General features: G+C 45.9%; 2 protein-coding genes across 8 annotated transcripts in view; one reads left to right on the top strand and one right to left on the bottom strand.

Annotated features, from left to right (window-relative positions):
• The window catches only part of NCOA2 (nuclear receptor coactivator 2), a 275,517-nt gene that overhangs the window by 5,084 nt on the left and 250,792 nt on the right, over positions 1 to 19,641 (bottom strand). For all 7 annotated transcript variants that reach the window (XR_009005784.1, XM_057531960.1, XM_057531965.1 and 4 more), the window contains 7 exons: positions 13,468 to 13,633; positions 9,739 to 10,017; positions 8,776 to 8,853; positions 7,172 to 7,406; positions 5,230 to 5,407; positions 4,441 to 4,639; positions 2,580 to 2,669 (listed from right to left, as the gene is read on the bottom strand). Coding sequence is in view for 6 of the 7 variants with exons in the window: in XM_057531960.1 (XP_057387943.1) it covers positions 2,580 to 2,669; positions 4,441 to 4,639; positions 5,230 to 5,407; positions 7,172 to 7,406; positions 8,776 to 8,853; positions 9,739 to 10,017; positions 13,468 to 13,633 (1,225 nt within the window). In the remaining variant the exon portion in view is untranslated. The remainder of the gene's footprint in view (positions 1 to 2,579; positions 2,670 to 4,440; positions 4,640 to 5,229; positions 5,408 to 7,171; positions 7,407 to 8,775; positions 8,854 to 9,738; positions 10,018 to 13,467; positions 13,634 to 19,641) is intronic.
• On the top strand, positions 15,192 to 19,197 carry LOC103008662 (vacuolar protein sorting-associated protein 29-like). Its single transcript, XM_057532404.1, has 2 exons — positions 15,192 to 15,196; positions 18,636 to 19,197. Exons 1-2 carry the CDS (start codon positions 15,192 to 15,194, stop codon positions 19,195 to 19,197), a joined length of 567 nt encoding a protein of 188 aa, XP_057388387.1.

Below are 19,641 nucleotides of genomic sequence, written 5' to 3'. Positions count from 1 at the left end.
ATAGATGGAGAAGCCAGATTCAAGAGGGGGACCGGCAAAAAGCAGGAAGTGAGAGGGGTATAAATGGCCTGGGCTAGACGGTAACAGAGAGACTTCTCACCACGGATCCGAAAGGCATTTGGATGGAGAGAACACCCTATGTTTACCGAAAGTTGCCTTTTGTGACCCTAATGCTCATCGTTCCGATTCAGGTTTCTCAGGCCCCCCCGCCCAGGTACCCCGACGTGCGTGAACATCTGGTTCCGCCGGCCGCCTGCCTGCATCTCTCCTCTGCCCTGTGCTGCACCAGTCGAGACAGCCTGGGAGGTCTGGGCCCCTCTGTGCTGCTGCTCGCGGTGGTCCCCCTCTTGGCCTCCGGTAGATTCCACCACTGCTAGCCGTGTGACCTGGGGTAAGTGCCCAGTCTTCAGAGGTTCAGTCTCCCTGCCTAAACACGCGGGGGAGGCCTAAATATCTACCATGGGCCCGCACGGTCCGTGGTGCTTCAGAGGCCAAAAGGTGCCGTTCCCTCCCCTCACTCAGGGGGCTTCCTCCGTGATGAGATGAGGCCCCCCCCGTGCCCGAGGGAGGACTCAGTTACTAAGTATGCAGCTGAGTCTTTACTGTCTGTCCCAGAGTATGTTTAAGAAGTATCGTTTCCTTCCCTTTAGGACCTATAGAGAGAGAAAGGGATGGCCCCAATGAATGAAGTAATATGTTCCTTTTTGGCCTGCATTTCCAGTGCTACCTGCATAGACCCTTGAAGAAGTATCACAAGAGCCCTGGGCTGCCTTGGGAGAGGTGGGTGGTATATGGCGCAGGGCCGACAGCAGCCAGGGGTCGGCCCGCCGGGGTTCACCTCCTGGGTTGCAGGACCTCGGGCGAGTCAGCAAACTCTCAGAACAGTGGATCTGCCAGGCGCTGGGCTGCGGTTTCAGTGAGTTGCTCCAAATAAAGCTCTAAGCAGAGACTCAGGCCTGCGCCGAACGCTCAATACAGGTGGGTGGCTTCTGCACCAGACCGTGGGCCACCCGAGTGCTCCGCTTTACAGAAGGCGAGTCTTTCCTTCGTGGAGGTAACGTGGTGGCAGAAGAAAGCACCTAATACTAAGGCCGCTCACTTTCCGGGGCTCTCGGAAGACAGGGGCGCAAGGCTGGGCTGCCGGCTCGGCCGGGCAGTACTTCCCGGGGCCTCACCGCGCGCCCCGGCAGCGCACGGTTACCCAGCAGTGGGGGGAGGGAGGCCCGGTCTCCTGGCGGGGATCCGCGGAGCGAAATGCGAGCCTGGCCGCCTACACACACTTCTTCCGCCCAGAGAGACACCACGCGGTCGGAGGCTAAGCTCCTGGCACTTCTGGGTTAGAACGGGCTGTCCTGTGGGAGCCTAGTTGGCACTGATGCCATCGTTCCTCTGGGAGGTGCCGCCCGGGTTTCAAGGCCCTGCTTCTGCGCACGGGCCGCCCCTGTGTGCAGGGCCGCAGCGGAGGGCAGGGCAGGCCCGGCGGCAGGGGAGACGCCGGTGCCCCGCGGCCTTCCAGCCTCCATCGATGGCATATTTAGAGTCTAGACCCTTGGTCAGTATGCAGTACACTCCATTTTCTGTTAGACCGACTAAATCCATTCGTTAACCGTTCAGATGACGTGCGCATCTGGGTTCGTACACAAAACATCCAAGGGACTCCCCCCGCCCCGCCCCGCCAAGCCTCGGCGACACACCGTGACCGTGACCGTGGTTCTTCAAACGAGACAAGCCACACACTGTGTCGTTAAAATCTGGATCAAATTTATGCTATTACTTTTTGAACTTGAATGCTAATACTACTAACAAAATGATCCAAGATCCACTGTTGTGTAGGAAATTCCACATCATCCCTACCTTTTTCTCCACTGAGAGAGGACTTACGCTTTAGAAGAGAATTACCTGCTGCTCAGGACTATATCTGCCCCACCTTCAGAGGGCCCCGTTCACCTGTGCCAGGTCGCTCAGAGCCCTCCCGGTCCCTCTGACACACCTGCCGCCAGGCTCCCAACTCAGGTGGTTTCTAAGCACTGATCGTTCTACTGTTTCAAGATTTGGCTGAACACGGTAATATCACTCTTCTTCGAACAAGTGTTTAAGGTAATAGGCAAATAATATATATAAGATGGTGGCCTAACTAAAATGAAATATAGAAAAACACTTAGAGTAAACTTAGACTTAATTAAGGGAGAAAGAGCAATGATAAGTTAGCTCCTCTTCATCCTTCTGGAAAGGCAGACATTATGATTCAGAAAAAGCAAAACTGAATCAGTTTGCCCTCACACGATTAATTCCTTGCTACTTGATTTTCTGCTTGGCTATAATAATTTCACTCCAGGGCAGAATTAGTGTTCTTAATTCACACACCACCGTCAGCTCAGTTGAAATGAGCTTAGAGAAAAAATTATTCACACAAAAACCACTGTATGTCCGATAAAATTAGAAGACATTTAAAATAAAATCTAAAGTATTACACAACTCTCTTCAATCTACTGGCGGACACCATATCTATGCCCATTTTAGTCTACAGGACGTCACATTCACTTTACTACCGCATTCACGGCTTGCTTCTCTGCTCTTACCCGTGGTGCGTCTCCCTCCTGCTTAATCATATCCATTCCAGGCAGCTGGCTTGGGAAAAGGCTGCCTCCTCTGAGAGCAGGATCATTAACCTGAGGGCGGCAGGACAGCACAGGGGCTTTATTCAGTGAGACATCCAGAAGCGTATGGGAAATAACCACCCACTAACCTGCTTCTTTGTTTCTAGGAGTAGAATTATGGGGAGAAAGGACTACATAAAAATGGCCACTTCCCTTATCTATTCTTCCATGCATACGTTCTGGGGGGAGTGTGAAGGGACATGAAAATAAATCCTTATAATACACTCGCTGCCTTCACAATTAAATTTTTTTTTTTTGTATTCTGTAGAGAAATCCAACAGAGATGGTAATATTAGAAACATTCTTATGCCTTAACATGTTCACTTTTTTGAGTGCAAATTAGATCAGTGATTCCTGATGTCTGTTACTTTAGGCAAGTTATTGATTAGCAAGAGCAGGTGTGAATACCCCAAACGGGGCAGGATCTTGTGAATCTTTTCTAAGTGAACTATTCCTTGGCATCTGTACATTTCTTTTACAAATTACACTTTCCCTAGAAAGCAAGGCAGGAACTGCTGGTGGTCCACTCTGGTAGAAAATTCAGCATCCACACTATATTTTCTCCATTGAAAAGATGAAAGTCTATTTTTCTTTAATTTATGTTTAATTTATACAAATAAGCATTTAGCCACCAGGGAAGTACAATCAATTCAACCAGAGAAGTGCAAATTATTATTTCACGCACGCATAAAGCCTTCTTAAATTGCAAAGTGCTTATATTTTCTCATGCATCACTTTGCATTTTTATTAATCTTCTTTTTACAGAATAAAACACTGAGGCATTGTAAAATTTAGTAAATTTTCACACAAATTGTCCTTTACCAACATCAGGATTCAGTAGACCTAATTAAACTTTCAATCTTTCACCATTCTCACAACCATGATCTAATGGAAATTTATGGTGCTGTCAATGACACTTGGTTAATCTGTTTAAACTTTCCATGCCTCAATTTCTCCAAATTTGAAATAAGATTCAGGGTCCTTGCCCCATTAACACTTTGCCTGAACTAGTGAGGTGGTAGAATGCCCAGCATTTTGTGCCCTTTAAAAATAAGGTCTTTAATACAGTTTAAAAATTATTAACCAACATCTTTACCCATCATAGATTTCTGAATCCCAGGCTGGCTACCTACGTATCAAGTGCTTTGAGTCTCTTTGCCACCAAGTGAAGCTGGCATGACTTAGGGATGGCAGAATCATTTCAGTATTATTCAACACAAAACAGAATTATTAAAAAAAAAATACACACCAAAAAAAAAAAAAAAAAATCATGGTATCCACATCCCAGAGATGCTGAAGAGTAGTTTTTGGATACCCTGTGTCAGTCTCCCTGCACACGTGAACTATCATTTAAAGCTAACTGGATGGCAGGTAGTTTGGCCTTTGCTTTTCATCTGGTTTTATATTTAGAAAAAAATCAGTTCTTAAAAATCCAAAAATAAAACTATTTAAAAAAACACCTTTCACCACTCCATTTTTCGAGATTCATTTTAGATATCGCTAAATCCCTCAAATGAGAGAAAAATTCAGAAGACAAGAAAGTTAAGAAATATTTTAAAAGATCTTTGAGCAGTCAGGGATCCTTTCATGTTCATTTCATCATTATCAAGTATTTCTGTTAATCACACCAACACAAGTGATGGTGAGGTGAAAAAAATACTCTTCAAAATAAATATGGGAGTTGATGGCAGATGTTAAGCACATGGAAAGACACATTTAATGCAAAAATAGACAAGAAGTTGCAATCAGAAGCCCGCGGGGGGCTTCTCCTTGGGGTGCTCACCTGCTCGGGACCCATGGAGGACAGCCCTGACGTAGGCACGGAGGTCACTGAGGTCATGCTGATCTGTCCCGTCATCTGGTTCATGTTGCTCATGCCACCTGTGTTGGTCGCCATGGATACATTGATGTTCATATTGTTATTGTACATGCTGGTGTTTGCCTGCTGTCCGAAGTGTGGAGGGGACTGCTGCGAAAACATGCTAGAAACACAGTGAAAGATGAAAATGTTAGAGCCCTCGGGCAAACAGGCAGGCAGTTTTGAGCACTGGTTTCTCAGGCGTTTCGTTCAGAATGAATAAATCTAGGCTGAGAGAATCCGGGTGGGACACCAGGAGGTGGTGAGGTCAGAAACAGCGGGGGAAGAAGCCCTTGGCGAAGCTGCAGGGGCCACGGCCCGCGCTCTGTCCTTTTCCCCACATTACCGTGAAGGTCTGGAAGGACACATCCCACTGTCATGTCTGTACCAGACAAGGCTTCTGTTTGCTGTTATTACCTGTACTGATGGAGGGTGGCTTCTAGGCCACTGCCTCCCACAGCGGTTTCTATCATCCATTGGTGGCGCTGCTACCTTCTTCGGGGAGTTCCTTTTACTCCCAAGGAAAAAACATTAAGCTAAGGTTTGGTAAATTCTGGTAACTTCTGCCCTAGGAAAAGTAGACTGGCTTACTCAGCAGTTTACTTGGTATTGCTTGCTTGAGCAAAGAAGAAAAATCCAGAAGAGAGACAGGTGGGCTATGGAAAGATTCCCTGGTGATCGTTTCTATCAAAAAGACACAGACATGAGGCATACCTGTTTGCGCCCATGCTCCCCTGCGCCCACCCGTTCATGTCCGAGGAGGCCTGGTAGGCTGGGTTCGCCTGGGACTGCTGCAGCATGGGGCTCTGCGTGTGCGCCAGCCGGGGCGACATCAGAGGGCTTTGGGGCGCGGTGGCCCCAGCAAAGCCTGGATCAGGCTGCTGACTTATTCCTTAAAAAACGAAACAGAAATCCAAAGGAGATGGTTAGTTTTATCGCTGAGACGGGGGACAGAAGAGAACATTCAAATCAAATACACAAAGAAAATTACTATCAAATACCTGATCATGTGCTGGTAAATTAGATACATTTAAAAAAGATTCCAAGATGGAATAAAATGCATGAAGAAAAACTCTCCATACCTTGGTTCTCTATAGTAATTAGAGGGGTGCCTAGGAACGATATTAACCATCACGACTAGAGGTAGAGAGAGATACTATTCTTTCCCCATATCCCTTGCAAATCAAGAATGAGTCAAATGTGTATATTTCTCTTTGATCGGAAACAGTCTTTCAAGGTTTATATATCACTACAACTGGATTAACTTGGATTAAGGTTTAGCTATATATAAAAAGCCAACACACTTGAATAATTTTTAATTAAATTAACCCAAGTTATTCTATGATGAGATAGATGCGTTTTTAAAAATAAGTGACTCTGGGAATTCCGTGGCGGTCCAGTGGTTAGGACTCTGCACTTTCACTGCCGAGGGCTTGGGTTCGATCCCTGGTTGGGGAACTGGGATCTCACAAGCTGTGCGACATGGCCAAAAAATAAAAAAATTTTAGAAAGTAACTGCATTCATGATTAGCTTGTTGTGTATTTATAAAGGGCTCTACCATACTTTTGTGCTACACAAGATTAGCAAGAGTAAGAAAAACACATTCCATGTAAGCTTCTTGTTCAGTGCAGAGGCAAAAGGAAAGAAAGAACTTTTAGCAGTCTTTCCTAAATCATCAAAAAGGAAGGAGAGGAAGAGTTGGGAAACAAAGGAGGCGGCTTCTTAGAAAACTTCAGGGATGACATTGAGGTAAGCCCATTTTTGCCTAGAAGATGTGTTAAACATGCATATTTAATTAATGCTTTAATGAGCCATAGAAGAAAAGCTTAAGATCACACAGGAAAAAGCTGCACATTATCTTTCTGTTTCTTTAAAGAAACAGGAGACGTGAGGCTAAGCACCACAAAGACTTGGTAGTTGTTTCTAGAGAACTCTGGCGGAAGATGGGGAAAGTCATTTTGAATATTAACCTTGATGTCAGCCCTTACTTTTATCAATAATTCAACTATTAATCGAATATGACATGCACACAAATATTAATGTTATGACATTGCACGCTTGTCTCTTAAGACTGACATTAAACAACAAATCAATACGAAGAAAATTAAGAGGTCGTCCGCTGTGGTTTCTGTGCAGCGCTTCGCAAGAATGATCAATTCGTTAAAGATCTGGTATAATATTGAGAGCCTTTATTTTTCAAAAGCTGTAGAAAGTCTGTAAAATACTTACAATGATATACGTCTTTCAATATTTTGTATCTATCTATTGTTTTTAGACTCAGAGGTTTTCAAGTATAAGCATATGCACATGCACCTGTGTTTACAGACACTGACCTAAGTGCAGACATTCACATGCACTCACACGCATGACCGGCAGAGGCACTCTACGCACGCACACCTACGCCGGTCATTCTTAAAGAAAGACCTGCACTCAGAGCAAAGGCGGCACCCGAGCTGAGAGACTGGAAGGTACCGTGCTGGACCTGGGGACCCCTGACGGGCCCCAGTGGTCCTCCCAGGTTTCCCAGCATCCCCCGGTTAGCCAGGTTCATCTGGCAGCCACGCAAAGAGCTGCGAGAGAGGAGCTGTGACCCAGGACTGGGGGACACTGGGGAGAAAGGACTGGTGAAAGGCGGCGGCGGTGTGAGTCCCGTACCGTAGTTCGGAGGGAAGGGAAACTGCTGCGCATTTGCCTGGGGGACCCGGGGGCTGCTCATAGTGGCCGGCACACCGCTAGGAGCCACCACGCTGGGCGCCATGTTCAGCCCCTGTCCTCTCATCATCAGAGTTCGCTGCTGAACTTGCTGTTGCTGATGCATTTGTCTCTGTCGAAGATGCTGGTTCAGGATTTCCCTCTGTCTCTGGGCCAGCATCTGTGCGTTAATAGGTGCCTGGAACGGGGGGCAAAACACGGAGGAAGACATTGGGGGTGGAGACAGATCGAAAAACAACCCGTATGTTAGAAATAGGATAACAAAGGGTACTGTCTCGTGAGAAATTATTTGGCAAACAGAAGAGAACAGTTTAGAGCTGACCAACTGGTGGTTGAGAATGTGAGCTTCTGAATTCTGTAGAGATGATGATTCTGAAACCTTGCAGTGACTGACATGCGTTAGGTTTGATGTCAGTATCAAGTAACTTGAGACTCACTGTGAGAGGACACAGGTAACGAAGGGAGCCCACAGGAACCCCAGTCCTGTCTGTAACAGGACTCTGTGCAGAAACCCTGAGGACGGCAGTTTAGAGTCTCATTAAGGGACATTCGAGTCTAAAGCGAAACCAAGTCACTGTGCCAAAAGGTGGCTTTGAAGCACTTCAGAAAAGGCTGGATGGAGGCAGGCACGTAGGGAGGCCAGGACAGGACGGGCGGGGCACCCGTGCTTGCTGTCAGTAAGTGGTACCAGGCTGGCTACGGGTCCTGGCAGTAGACAGTCAACCTCATTATTCGTGGATTCTGCACTGGTGAGCTTGCCTACCTGGCCAGCATTTACTGGTCACCCCAGAACCAATACTCACGGCACTGTCGTGATTTACGGACACGTGCAGAGCAGCAAAAAATGTGAGAAGCCCAACGTGCCCATCCCCACCTGAGGCTGAGACCAGGCGGCACTGCTTCTTGTTTTAGCCCTCGTACTGTGCACAAGTGTCCTCTGTGTGGACTATTTAGTTCCACGTTTTTCACATTGTCGTGCTTTTTGTTGGTGACTCTGCTGTTTAAGATGGCTCCTGAGAAGTGCTGAAGTGCTGCCTAGTGTCCTAAGTAAGCACAGGGGGCTGCGACGTGCCTTATGGGGAAAATCTGGGAGTTAGATGAGCTTCATGCAGGCACGAGGTACAGTGCTGCTGGCTGTGAGTTCAACGTTAATGAATCAACAATATATATTAAACAAGGTGTCTTCAAACAGACACACACGTTGATTCATGACAATGTGACCAAGAGGCTCAAAGGAAACGAACCCTTTATTTCTCCTAGGAGCAACGGTTCAATATTCGCTAATTCAGTGTTTGCAGTAACTTTACAGAACACAACCAGTGTGAATAACGATAATTGACTGTACCTGGCAATAAACATGGCAGTGATGAGGGAACCACAAAAGCGACAGACCAGACAAGATAAGCGAATGACACGACATCCATCGTGTGGATCTGGATTTATGTATATGGCCTTCTGAGTTACTTTACGTGGGATATCAAGGGGGAAGAGATGACAAGAGAAGTTAAGCGGATCCAGTAAAAGCTGACGGCTGGTCTGCGCCTTACCTGTGTGGGTACTCCAGGCCTCAGAGTCAGGTTCACGTTTGAAACGTTGCTGATTTGATTCATGAGTGGCTGGCGATTCTAAACGCATACACACGGCAGTCAATATCAGAATACATTCTATTTCATATCACCTTCCTCAAGAAATTGCCCCTCTCCCCGCCAACCTGACATCTGCTTGCTGCTGGACATTGAAACCACATGGTTTGTACCTGGATTCCCTTGTAAAGCTAGTTATCATTGAGTTTTCCCATTGCTTATAGCTGAGAAGTTATTTTGGACATTTTGGAAAACACGCTGTTTGCAAGGGGGCAAGGGAGTAGAATGATCAGAAAAGGAGGCCGAGAGGAAGATTAGGAAAAAAGCAGAGGGAAAAAAAGGAGAGGCGATTTAAGAGCCCACAACACGATTATTTACTACATGAGAGAAATCTGTCCAGGCTTGTTTCAGTGAGAACACACTTTCTTGAGCTAAATAGGTTATTCCAGAAGGCAGCACCCTCTGCCACCACTCCACTAAGAGTGATGATTCTGGCCACAAGATAGGATGAATGGCAGGAGCTACGGTTGTCCTGGGAGCTCCCTGTGGGCCAGAAACTGCCGGGCCCCACAGACACACACATACTGCCCGAGACTGTATAGCAACCCCATTGTACAGATGTAAACACTGAGGCTCACAGAGCTCAAGGTTAGCCCCTCAGTAAATAATACAGCTAGGAAACCAAAGAGCTGCTCTAGGCTGGAGTGGAGTTAGTGGAGGAGAGAGAAAGAAGGGAAGGAGGTGAAGCAGAAAGGAGTATGGAAGTTGTAAGGTAACGTGGCAATGTTTTCACCCTCTTGGAAAGGACAGAAGGAGCTTTAAGGCCTCTAAAAGAACCCCCGGGCTCACGTCCACCTTCCCTGTGTACCCCCCCCCGCCCCGCCCCCGCACTGCCCCCCGATTTTCCAGGCGCGGCCAGGAACGCACCTGCTGTGCTTGGAGGCGATGCTGCAGTTGAAGCCTCAGCTGGTTGGGCTGGCTCTGCACCAGGCCCGTGGGCCTGAGGCCGGGTCTGGGCTGCATGCGGAGCGTGGCGTAACTGGGCCGCTGCCCCATGGGGTGGAAGCTTGGATCCTGCATGGGAGTGTAGCTGCCTTGGGCCATCTGCGCCTGAGGTGCGTACTGCTGTGGGAACACGGGGGCCTTCTGCTCCAGCATGATGCTGGAATCCTGACTTGGGAACTGCTCTGGATCCACCGCTTGGCTCTGAAGAGAAAGCCCCCGGGTAACAAACAGATAAATAAAACCACTGAGAACCGCAGGGTGAACAGAAGGCTGTTTCCTCACACTGCCCTGTATTTGAGGCTTCTGCTACTGTACTTACTACACAAAGGGACTTCTACCTTGACTCCACTTGTCTTCCTAGAAAATGCCTCTGTTCCAGAGATCCAGTTACTTGAGGTAAGAAGCAGGGGTCAGGCTTGACTCCCAGCAGCACTTCTTCCGAGGGCAGGGAGAGATGGGCTGTGACTACGGAATGCCTCCTACTCGTGCCGCCAGTTGGAAGAATGCGAATGTCCCCTAGACGCCTCGAGGGGCTTGTTTTTCTTTGGCGGCTTGTGGGATCTTAGTTCCCCAAGCAGGGGTTAAACCCGGGCCCCGGCAGGAAAGTGCAGAGTCCTAACCACTGGACCGCCAGGGAATTCCCACGTGTTAAGTGTTCCGATTTGATTAGTCACACCTGTATTAATCACTTTAACTAGACAGCTGCCTGGGTACCTGGCTGGGATCAGCAGTGTTGGGGTGCCCACCACTATTCCCATTTTGCAGGTAACAAAACTGAGACTTGTAGATGTGCAGCAAATTGCAACAAGCCTGTCTGGCTAGTGAGGAGTGGGTTCCAGTAGAGTCTGTGATGTAGGACCTGAGCCGCTCACCAGTGTGAAACACCACCTATATCTGACTGCTTTCTGGGGTCGTCAGAATTCCCTACACACCCCACATTCTGCCACCATCTTATTTCCTACTAGCCGTATTTAACATGCTCGTTATCCTTGACTTCTTAGGGCTACCCTATCTGGTCAGAAGGAGGCGGGCGCAGAAAATCCAGAACTCCTCCAAGGGGCACACCTTCGAGGCAGGTGGCCCTACATGACTGTGTAGAGCAGGAAGGTGCACCTGGTGCATTCTCCTCTTCCTTCTGCTACAAACCTCCCAGCAGACAGGAGGGAAGGACGCAACAGCAAAATCATCTCTCAGGTGTGCTTTAGCCTAGTAACAGCCTAAGCTTTCCTCAAGCCAGTCTACCCATGTGAGAGCAGGGCTTGGGGCCACCCTGAATCCTGGGCTTAGGTCACGTGGGCCCGTGAGAACGGGGTCCATTCCCCTGTCCGTAGTAGTTTTAAAAATGTGGATGGAGCCCGCTTGGGGGAAACCATTCACTGTTGAATTACTGCTCTAACTACATGCACAAAACTATCTCAGATCTTTAAATATTTGCCCATCTTTAACAGAAAGTTTAATATCCGTTTTTAAAGAAAACACACAACTCTGATGAGTGCAAATAAAGTCCACGTGTATTCTACAGTTCCCGACTCCACCTAATAATTCTATCATTATTTCTATAATTCAGTTTAATGTGATATAAGGGTGAGGGATTTGATGAGACAAAACAGAAACAACACAAATAAATGAAAAAAAAAAAAGAGACTGAAGATATTAAATGATGAAATGATACCACTTTTGATAAAAACAATGCTCCGAGTCACTCAGCAACCCCAAGAATCACATCTTTAAATGTCACTTAGACAAAACTCAGGGATAACAATAGTGAATGCTAAATTCTCACCAGCACTAAAGGCAAAGCAAACCAGCCACACAGGAAATACTTCAACTCCATTTTCCTCTCTTATTTCAGGTTATATCATGTAACCTCAAGTCATTTCTTTCCATTCTGCTCTGTTCTCAGTATGAACTATCAAGTCTTAACTCCCACTTATGTCTGCTGAACGTGGGGATTATGACAGGGCTGTTCTGAATGCTTCAGAGAGGTCTCCAATGGCTCTGCATCTCCCTTCCCACAGACCCTCACGATACGTCCTACATCCACGAAGCAGAGCGAACCCTGGAAGGCATTGCTTAGCAATAAGAAATAAAGACGATTCATGCTGAGAAAAGAGGAAGACAGCAGTGAGACTGATCGTTTTTTCCAGGTGACTCTTTCTATAGGAAACCAGGATGCCTGCTTCACACAAACTGGGCTGCGTAGCCAGATTCAGAAAAGTCCTAAGTTATTTCATGAGACTATGTTATGTTATTTATTATATTGTTGCTATAAAGCACTCTTGATGTAGTTAATGACTTTATGTCACCAACTAATCACCAGGAGGGGGAAGCCCACTAAGATTGGCTAACGTCTTTACATTGCCATCGATATTAAATAGCCCCCATATGACTGTGGCTAAATCCACACAGAGGGCAAAATGATGAATGAACTGCAGCTACCTTTAAAATGACTTCAGCTGGGACTTCCCTGGTGGCGCAGTGGTTAAGAGTCTGCCTGCCAATGCAGGGGACACGGGTTCAAGCCCTGGTCGGGGAAGATCCCATATGCTGCGGAGCAACTAAGCCCGTGTGCCACAGCTACTGAGCCTGTGCTCTAGAGCCCACGAGCCACAACTACTGAAGCCCATGTGCCTAGAGCCTGTGAGCCACAACTACTGAGCCCGTGAGCCACAACTACTGAAGCCCATGCGCCTAGAGCCCGTGCTCCGCAACAAGAGAAGCCACTGCAATGAGAAGCCCGTGCGCCACAATGAAGAGTAGCCCCCGCTCGCCACAACTAGAGAAAGCCCGTACGCAGCAACAAAGACCCAATACAGCCAAAAAAAAAAAAAGACCTCTGCTAACTTACTTGCAACATATTCTTTTAGCACAAGTAGCTTCCTATCACGAGCCCACGAATGTTAAGATGAAGAGTGACTGAGGATACTAGTTTTTATTTAATTATTTTTTATTTTTCATCTTTATTGGAGTATTATTGCTTTACAATGGTGTGTTAGTTTCTGCTATATAACAAAGTGAACCAGCTATATGCATATGTATATCCTCATATCCCCTCCCTCTTGCATCTCCCTCCCACCCTCCCTATCCCACCCCTCTAGGTGGTCACAAAGCACCGAGCTGATCTCCCTGTGCTATGCAGCTGCTTCCCACTAGCTATCTATTTTACAGTTGGTAGTGTATATATGTCCATGCCACTCTCTCACTTTGTCCCAGCTTCCCCTTCCCCCTCCCCGTGTCCTCGAGTCCATTCTCTACATCTGTGTCTTTATTCCTGTCCTGCCCCTAGGTTTGTTAGAACCATTTTAAGGATACTAGTTTTTAGATGGAAGGTTCTGGATTGCTGGGGCAGCAATGTTCTGTTCTTGGCTTCTCTGCCCCCTTCATGTTCCTCCCTGTCAGTAGATGAGCTGGACTTGAGTTTCTGCCTTTCAGCTCAATTGACCCAAAGTACAGGTCAAACTCATTCTCAGTATTTTCCATTCTTGATGTGGGAGTAACAAGGAGCGGGGGAGACAGAAAACAGAGCTTGCTTGTTTAGAGGTAAGAAAGCATTCTAAAAAGCAGACTGCAGATTATCTGCCGACAAAAGAGAACAGATACCTCCGTGCCCACGCAAGTGCTCGGTCCCCACCAGCTTTGCTCTGTGCCCACCTGGCTGACCAGCTCGGGTATCCCCAGGGCTCTGTCGATCTCCTCCAGGCCATCGAAGTTCCGCAAGGCCAAGTACAGCTGGTCCAGGAGAGCGCCTTCGTCACTTGGAGACTCCGCTGCAGGATGTGGACACAGCAAGTCATCTGGAGAGTTGCCGAACGGCTGCCTGTAAAGAGACAGACTTCATCTCAGGGCCATGGAAAAGCTAGTTGATTAGAGAACATTTTTTTTTTCCCTTAAAGACAAAAGTAGTAAAATACTATACCAGCCAGACACAAACAACAACCCTAAATAATAGATATACTTTATTCAGTGCCTAACAGAGATAAGCCGGACACACATATAGGCATCGGATTTGTAAGCTTTGTTTTTATTGCCCCCGCTCTAAAGCTGGCAACGCTGAGGCTTGGAGAGCTTGTCAGACCCTGTGGTGGAGATCACACAGGCAGACACTGCAAAGCTGGGATTCAACACCGACCTAGGTGACCACTATGTTCCCACAAATCCACGCTGACTCTTCAAGCGTATATGTATTTACTTTGTACTGAAGTAGTCAAAGGAGTTTCCTGAATTTTAGCAAAAAAGACCAGTTGATTGCACAGTCTCATTTCTCATGAGGTTCTGATGACCCATCTGAGGGACACTATGAGCATAAAAGCTCCATTAATGTTTTTGAACGCAGCTGCCATTAGACTGCACTTGGCTGGACTAATAGGACATTTCTCCGTCATGCATAAGTGGGACTTGTAAACATTTATTAAAATCCTCAAGAAGCGTGGTTGTTAGACTTCCTGAGTTAGTCAAGAAAAGTAGACCAGGAACATGCAAATTATGTTTGTTATTATATAAGGTGATTGGTGATAAAACCGTAACACTGCACTCCAAATTCTATGGTATATAAAACTCCTATAATTTAAATTAACTGACAAACTTGGGGAGTTTTAAAAAAGAGCTTCTGAGTTACTGTAATACCAAAAGGGGAAATGATACTCTAATTTGTACTCTTAAAGTTACTCTATGTTTTGGAGAAAATAAAGTTTACAGGTAAGTTCCCTCATTCTTAAGCAATGATAGATTCACCTAGGGATGAATGACCTATCTAGCCGGTTTCATATGCTTTGTGCCACTTTGGCCTAGAGTCCTGAAATGCTGAGGATTAAAGCCAAGAGTCAGTTTCAAACAGTTCTAACCCGGTGCACTGGAAACACTCTGTCCTCTCCATTTAGCCCTAGTCACTTGTGAAGAAAATCGCCCACTTAAGTGTGCCCTCGACGACACTGCTCGCCCGCGGTCCGCGGCTCCGAGCCCACATCCCACGGCCTGCGAGGCGTTGTGAGGGGCACCATCTCGGGCCCAGCGTGTGCGCTACGCTGCCCACCCCGCTCCACCCAAGCGTTCCCATCACTAGGGCGCTCGCCAGCACTGGCAGAGGCCCGTGCTCCTGGCCGGGGCTCTCTCTGCACCTGCCCCTTCTCCCACCATGGCCTCGGGTCCCAGGAAGATGTCAGGCACTGGAATGGTTCCCCCATTGCCCTTCGTGCTTCCACACTCTCCCAGAGTCAACTTTTTAAACACAACTGTGACCAGATCACTGTACACTCAGGGGGTGGGAGGAAGGAGCAGACATAGGAAAGTGGCAACAAGGAGGAGGAGAACCACAGATCTGCATGTCACGGAAGCAAAGAGAGGAGGGAATTCCCCAAAGAGCAATGACCCACGTTTAGATGCGGTAAATTTCATGAACAAAGGAGCTCAAGTCAGCCAAGAGTGGATGCTGTCTATTTACCAAATTCTCTTCGGCCTGAGACCTCATTCCCCAAAGATGCTACTTAATATTCTCTTCCTCTAGCTTTATTTCACAATTTTCGACTTCTGTTTCTTCAGAAGCTTTTATTCCCACACGACCACAACCCCCATCCCAGATCTCTCTGCTGATGACCGGCTAATGTGGAATCGACTCCCCTTGAACCCGAGCAAGGCCGCACGGGCTCCACGGCAAGGCAGACCGCCCAGTTTGCACCTGCCTGCAACCCAGCGTCGGGAGGAAGAGGAGGCTCTGGCTGGTACTCTGGAAGACAGCTCCGCCCCAGGGAAGACACATCCAAAGGCTTAAAGAAAAAGAACTACCGATGCTCCTTTGCATCTAAACGATTTCCCACATAATAAAATAACCCATTTTTGTTACATGCTTTTTCTTTTTTTAATTAGAAACATTAAACCAATGCTTGACCCAGATTCCCACTTTGGTCAAGGCCCTCTTCAACTCGAGCTGGGACCTTCAAGACACTTTCCGGCTTACAGTCTCTCTCTGATTCTCCCCATACGATGCTGTCAGGTTCCTTCTCCCATTACTGAGCTGACTCGCAATGTCTAAGGCCCTGGGACAGGGTGCTGGTGGTGGTGGAATTCAAGGACACACACACTTTGGTAAAGCCTAACCTTTCCCAACGTAATGCCCACGACTTCCCTGTGGGTCCCAGCCACCCTGGGCAACTGGCCTTTTTCCAGAAGATGCCGCATACCCATCATAATGCCAAGACTTCCCGTTCCACGTTTCCCACCCTCTACTCCAACTGCAATTCTACCTTCCCATCCGGGCTCGGCATATCTCCTTCACAGCCACTCTGGACCACTCCCACTCTCCTCTCAACTCTAGTACCACTCACTGCACTATGCTGACTTGATGTTGGCATTTATTTAGAAACCTCAACCCTAGGCTGTGCCCAGTGAGGCCATCTTCAATCTCTTTGTTGGACCAGTACTTGAACTGCATAGGTTCAGCAAGTTGGTGAAAATAAAAGATTCTTGATCTAGCCAGGTTACCATACCTTATACTCAGAAAAATACATTTTTATACTCAGAAAAATACACTGCGTTGTGGCTTAGTATTACAAATTTGGGCATACCACGAGTTACATCACTTCCCTTAGAAACATCATAATACACTTGGCTTACAGGAAAAAATACTGACCCAGACTTCCAATCCCAACTTTATAAATGGCTGCCAACATAATGAAGAAATTATTTTCCTACATTTTGGGCAATTACAAATATAGTTACAATCTAGACGGCAGCTGACAAATATAATAATATTAAGTCAAGGATAAAATTCAGAGGAATAAAGGGAAGAACACACAGAGGTCCAAGTTGGCAAAATGGTAAGTAACGAACTAGCAGAAGGTAGTTAATCCATCATCAATAAAAACCTTATTTCTTGAAATCTACACTTTCATTTATTTATAGACTAGTAGGACATTAAAGATGGTGATAAGAAGGGAAATAAGATCAATTCTGAGCTCTTGTTTGAGAAATCATACCATACTCTCACTTTTCATGTGTGTTTTCAAAATTCTGCAAAAAAGTAGCAGCTGCTACATGATGAGAAATAGTCAACCAAAGAACCTTTACTCTTAGACACATTACAAACAAGAGAAAACCAAATTACTCAGATTTTGAACTTAATGTGAAAGGAAGTCTTTCATGAAAGGCAGCTACTGTTCACTTTTATAAATCCAATAGAAATCATCAAAAAATCATCCATAAATTTGGGGCTGTATTTTAAACGTCTCTTTTACATACCAAATGAATAAAGGAAAAAAAACCACAATGAAAGTACAGAAAATGGAAATTCAGCTATAAATAAATGAGTATGTGAATATGTTAGAGATTAAAGGGCTAAACTACTGTCTTTCTGAAATGTGTATATAAACTAGTGCTGGGTTCATAAAACATTTAAAAACCTATTCCTAAATAGGTAGGCAGTAAAAATATAAAATATTAATGGTGATACTTATAAAGGGGATTTTAAAAAGGCACTGCTTTTCTTTTATTTCAAAAGAGAGACGTGGTTAGAACATTTGTTAGCCATCATTTCTGGATTTCTATGACAATAAGACTACCACAAAGTTGGTTATAAATTTCTTCCAAGCTGAATTATTTAAAATAAAAGAAGAGGGGTAAGTGGCTGGAAAAACGGAAATAAATAACTTTAAAAGTGGTGGAAATGTTTTGTTTTGTCCACAGCGCTCTTCTACAAAGAAAACTGACAGCAACAAGAGAACAGGGCAGGGCGAGTCACAGAAACGCCCCCAGCAAACTGAACCAGCTGACTCTGTAGCTGGCCTCAGTGTGTACTCTGGAATTCTTCCGTTTTATTATTATTTGGTTTTTGGCTGCGCTGTGTGGCTTTCGGGATCTCAGTCCCCGACCGACCGGGATGGAGCCCGCGCCCCTGCGGTGGAAGCGCGGAGCCCCAGCTGCTGGACAGCCGGGGAGGTCCTCATTTTTGCTTTAACAGAACCCTTCCTCTGCTTGGGCAACAGTGAAAATCCTAACGTTGGGCCCAGTTTTCCCTAGAAACTAATCTTAAGACATTTCATCCAAAACCAACTCTCAGGTGCTGGATTTAATTATTCGACTACCTTTTTACTATGTGCAGGTTTCCATGGAAATGGGTGTGTTTTTTAACATATCCAATAAACATATTTAGAAAACGCGCAATACTCACTGACACCACGAAATCAGACTCAAAGAGCTGGAAGGACCCCGAGAAAGTACCACCTCCAAGAATGATCACGGCGGTTATTTACGCGATGCTCTGTCCCCAAGAATAGTACTCAGTGATGGAGGCCACACGCCGCCCTTGGCAGCTAGTCAGTAACAGCCGCACTGACTGACCGCGGTTCTCGTTTGTTCTTCCACGCAGAGTGCGTCAGAGGAGCAGCGGTGCTGGCATCACCTGGGGCTTGTTAGGAACGCAGACTCCTGGGCTCCACCCAGACCTGCCTTTCAATGAGATCCCAAAGATGGTTCATAGGCACAGCGGGGTTGGAAGACACTAGTTTCCCCCGCTAAGAGAATGGAATACAGCTGGCGAGTACCCTCTCTTCCTTATCTCCCTAAAACAGTTATTAAGCAATTGCCCTAATCATCTTTTCTTTCAATGAAATAACTAGTTCCCACCTTTTTCGCACACATCCAATATTGCTGGGCTCATATTCATCTTCTGCTATTTTGATTTTTTAAAACTTCAGTGAAGCCTCTGAATCCTTTATCACTCTCTTAAGATATACAAAGGGGTGACTGAGCGGAGCCCAGTGACAGGATGCGTCCCACATTAACTACGTACTTCAATCCATCTCTGAAGGGATCCCCCTCTAAAGATGAAGACTGTTCTATCTCCAGTTGGCGTTGGTATTAGGAGACCTGCACATCCCACACCGGTGCAACAGTTTGCCAGCTAAATTAAAAAAACTGCTGGTACCAGGAAAGATTCAGCACATGCTCTGCACTGGAAACCTCTGTACCAAAGACAGTTATGACTATCTCAAGACTCTGGCTGGTGATGTTCATATTGTGAGAGGAGACTTCGATGAGAATCTGAATTATCCAGAACAGAAAGTTGTAACTGTTGGGCGGTTCAAAATTGGTTTGATCCATGGACATCAAGTTATTCCATGGGGAGATATGGCCAGCTTAGCCCTGTTGCAGAGGCAGTTTGATATGGATATCCTTATTTCAGGACACACACATAAATTTGAAGCATTTGAGCATGAAAATAAATTCTACATTAATCCAGGTTCTGCCACTGGAGCATATAATGCCTTGGAAACGAACATTATTCCTTCATTTGTGTTGATGGATATCCAGGCTTCTACAGTTGTCGCTTACGTGTATCAGCTAATTGGAGACGATGTGAAAGTAGAACAAATCGAATACAAAAAATCTTAAAGTGAGGCGTGTCCTGATGATTTTTCTGTTGGGCTTTTTGGTTTTTTTTCTTCATTCCCCTGTTCAACTCAAGTAATTAAATGTTTAAAAGCCACAAAATCGTATCACTTTTATAATATTTTGCAGTAAAATATAATCTCGTCTTCTGTTAATATAATGTTCTAAGCTTCTTGTAAACTATAAGATTATATTTAGTTTAAGTATATGATTTCTATGAAAAATCGTCCACCACACAGTAAATGGTCACATGTTAAGAAAGATTTATCCTTGTAAATATCTTCACAGTTGATATTTGGAACTTTATTACCAAAGTAGTGCATGAGGAAAAAGAATCTAGATTTTCTTGTATACATTCTTCTCTTCTCCAGTAATAAACAGTTACTTTTCATTTATAAAAAAAAAAAAAAAAAGATATAGAAAGGAAAATGGGCACCACACCACAGT

Source organism: Balaenoptera acutorostrata, chromosome 17, assembly GCF_949987535.1.
Source record: "Balaenoptera acutorostrata chromosome 17, mBalAcu1.1, whole genome shotgun sequence".
Classification (NCBI taxonomy): domain Eukaryota; kingdom Metazoa; phylum Chordata; class Mammalia; order Artiodactyla; family Balaenopteridae; genus Balaenoptera; species Balaenoptera acutorostrata.
Note: the sequence above shows the minus strand (reverse complement) of the source record. Positions and strands in the feature narration are given on the sequence as shown.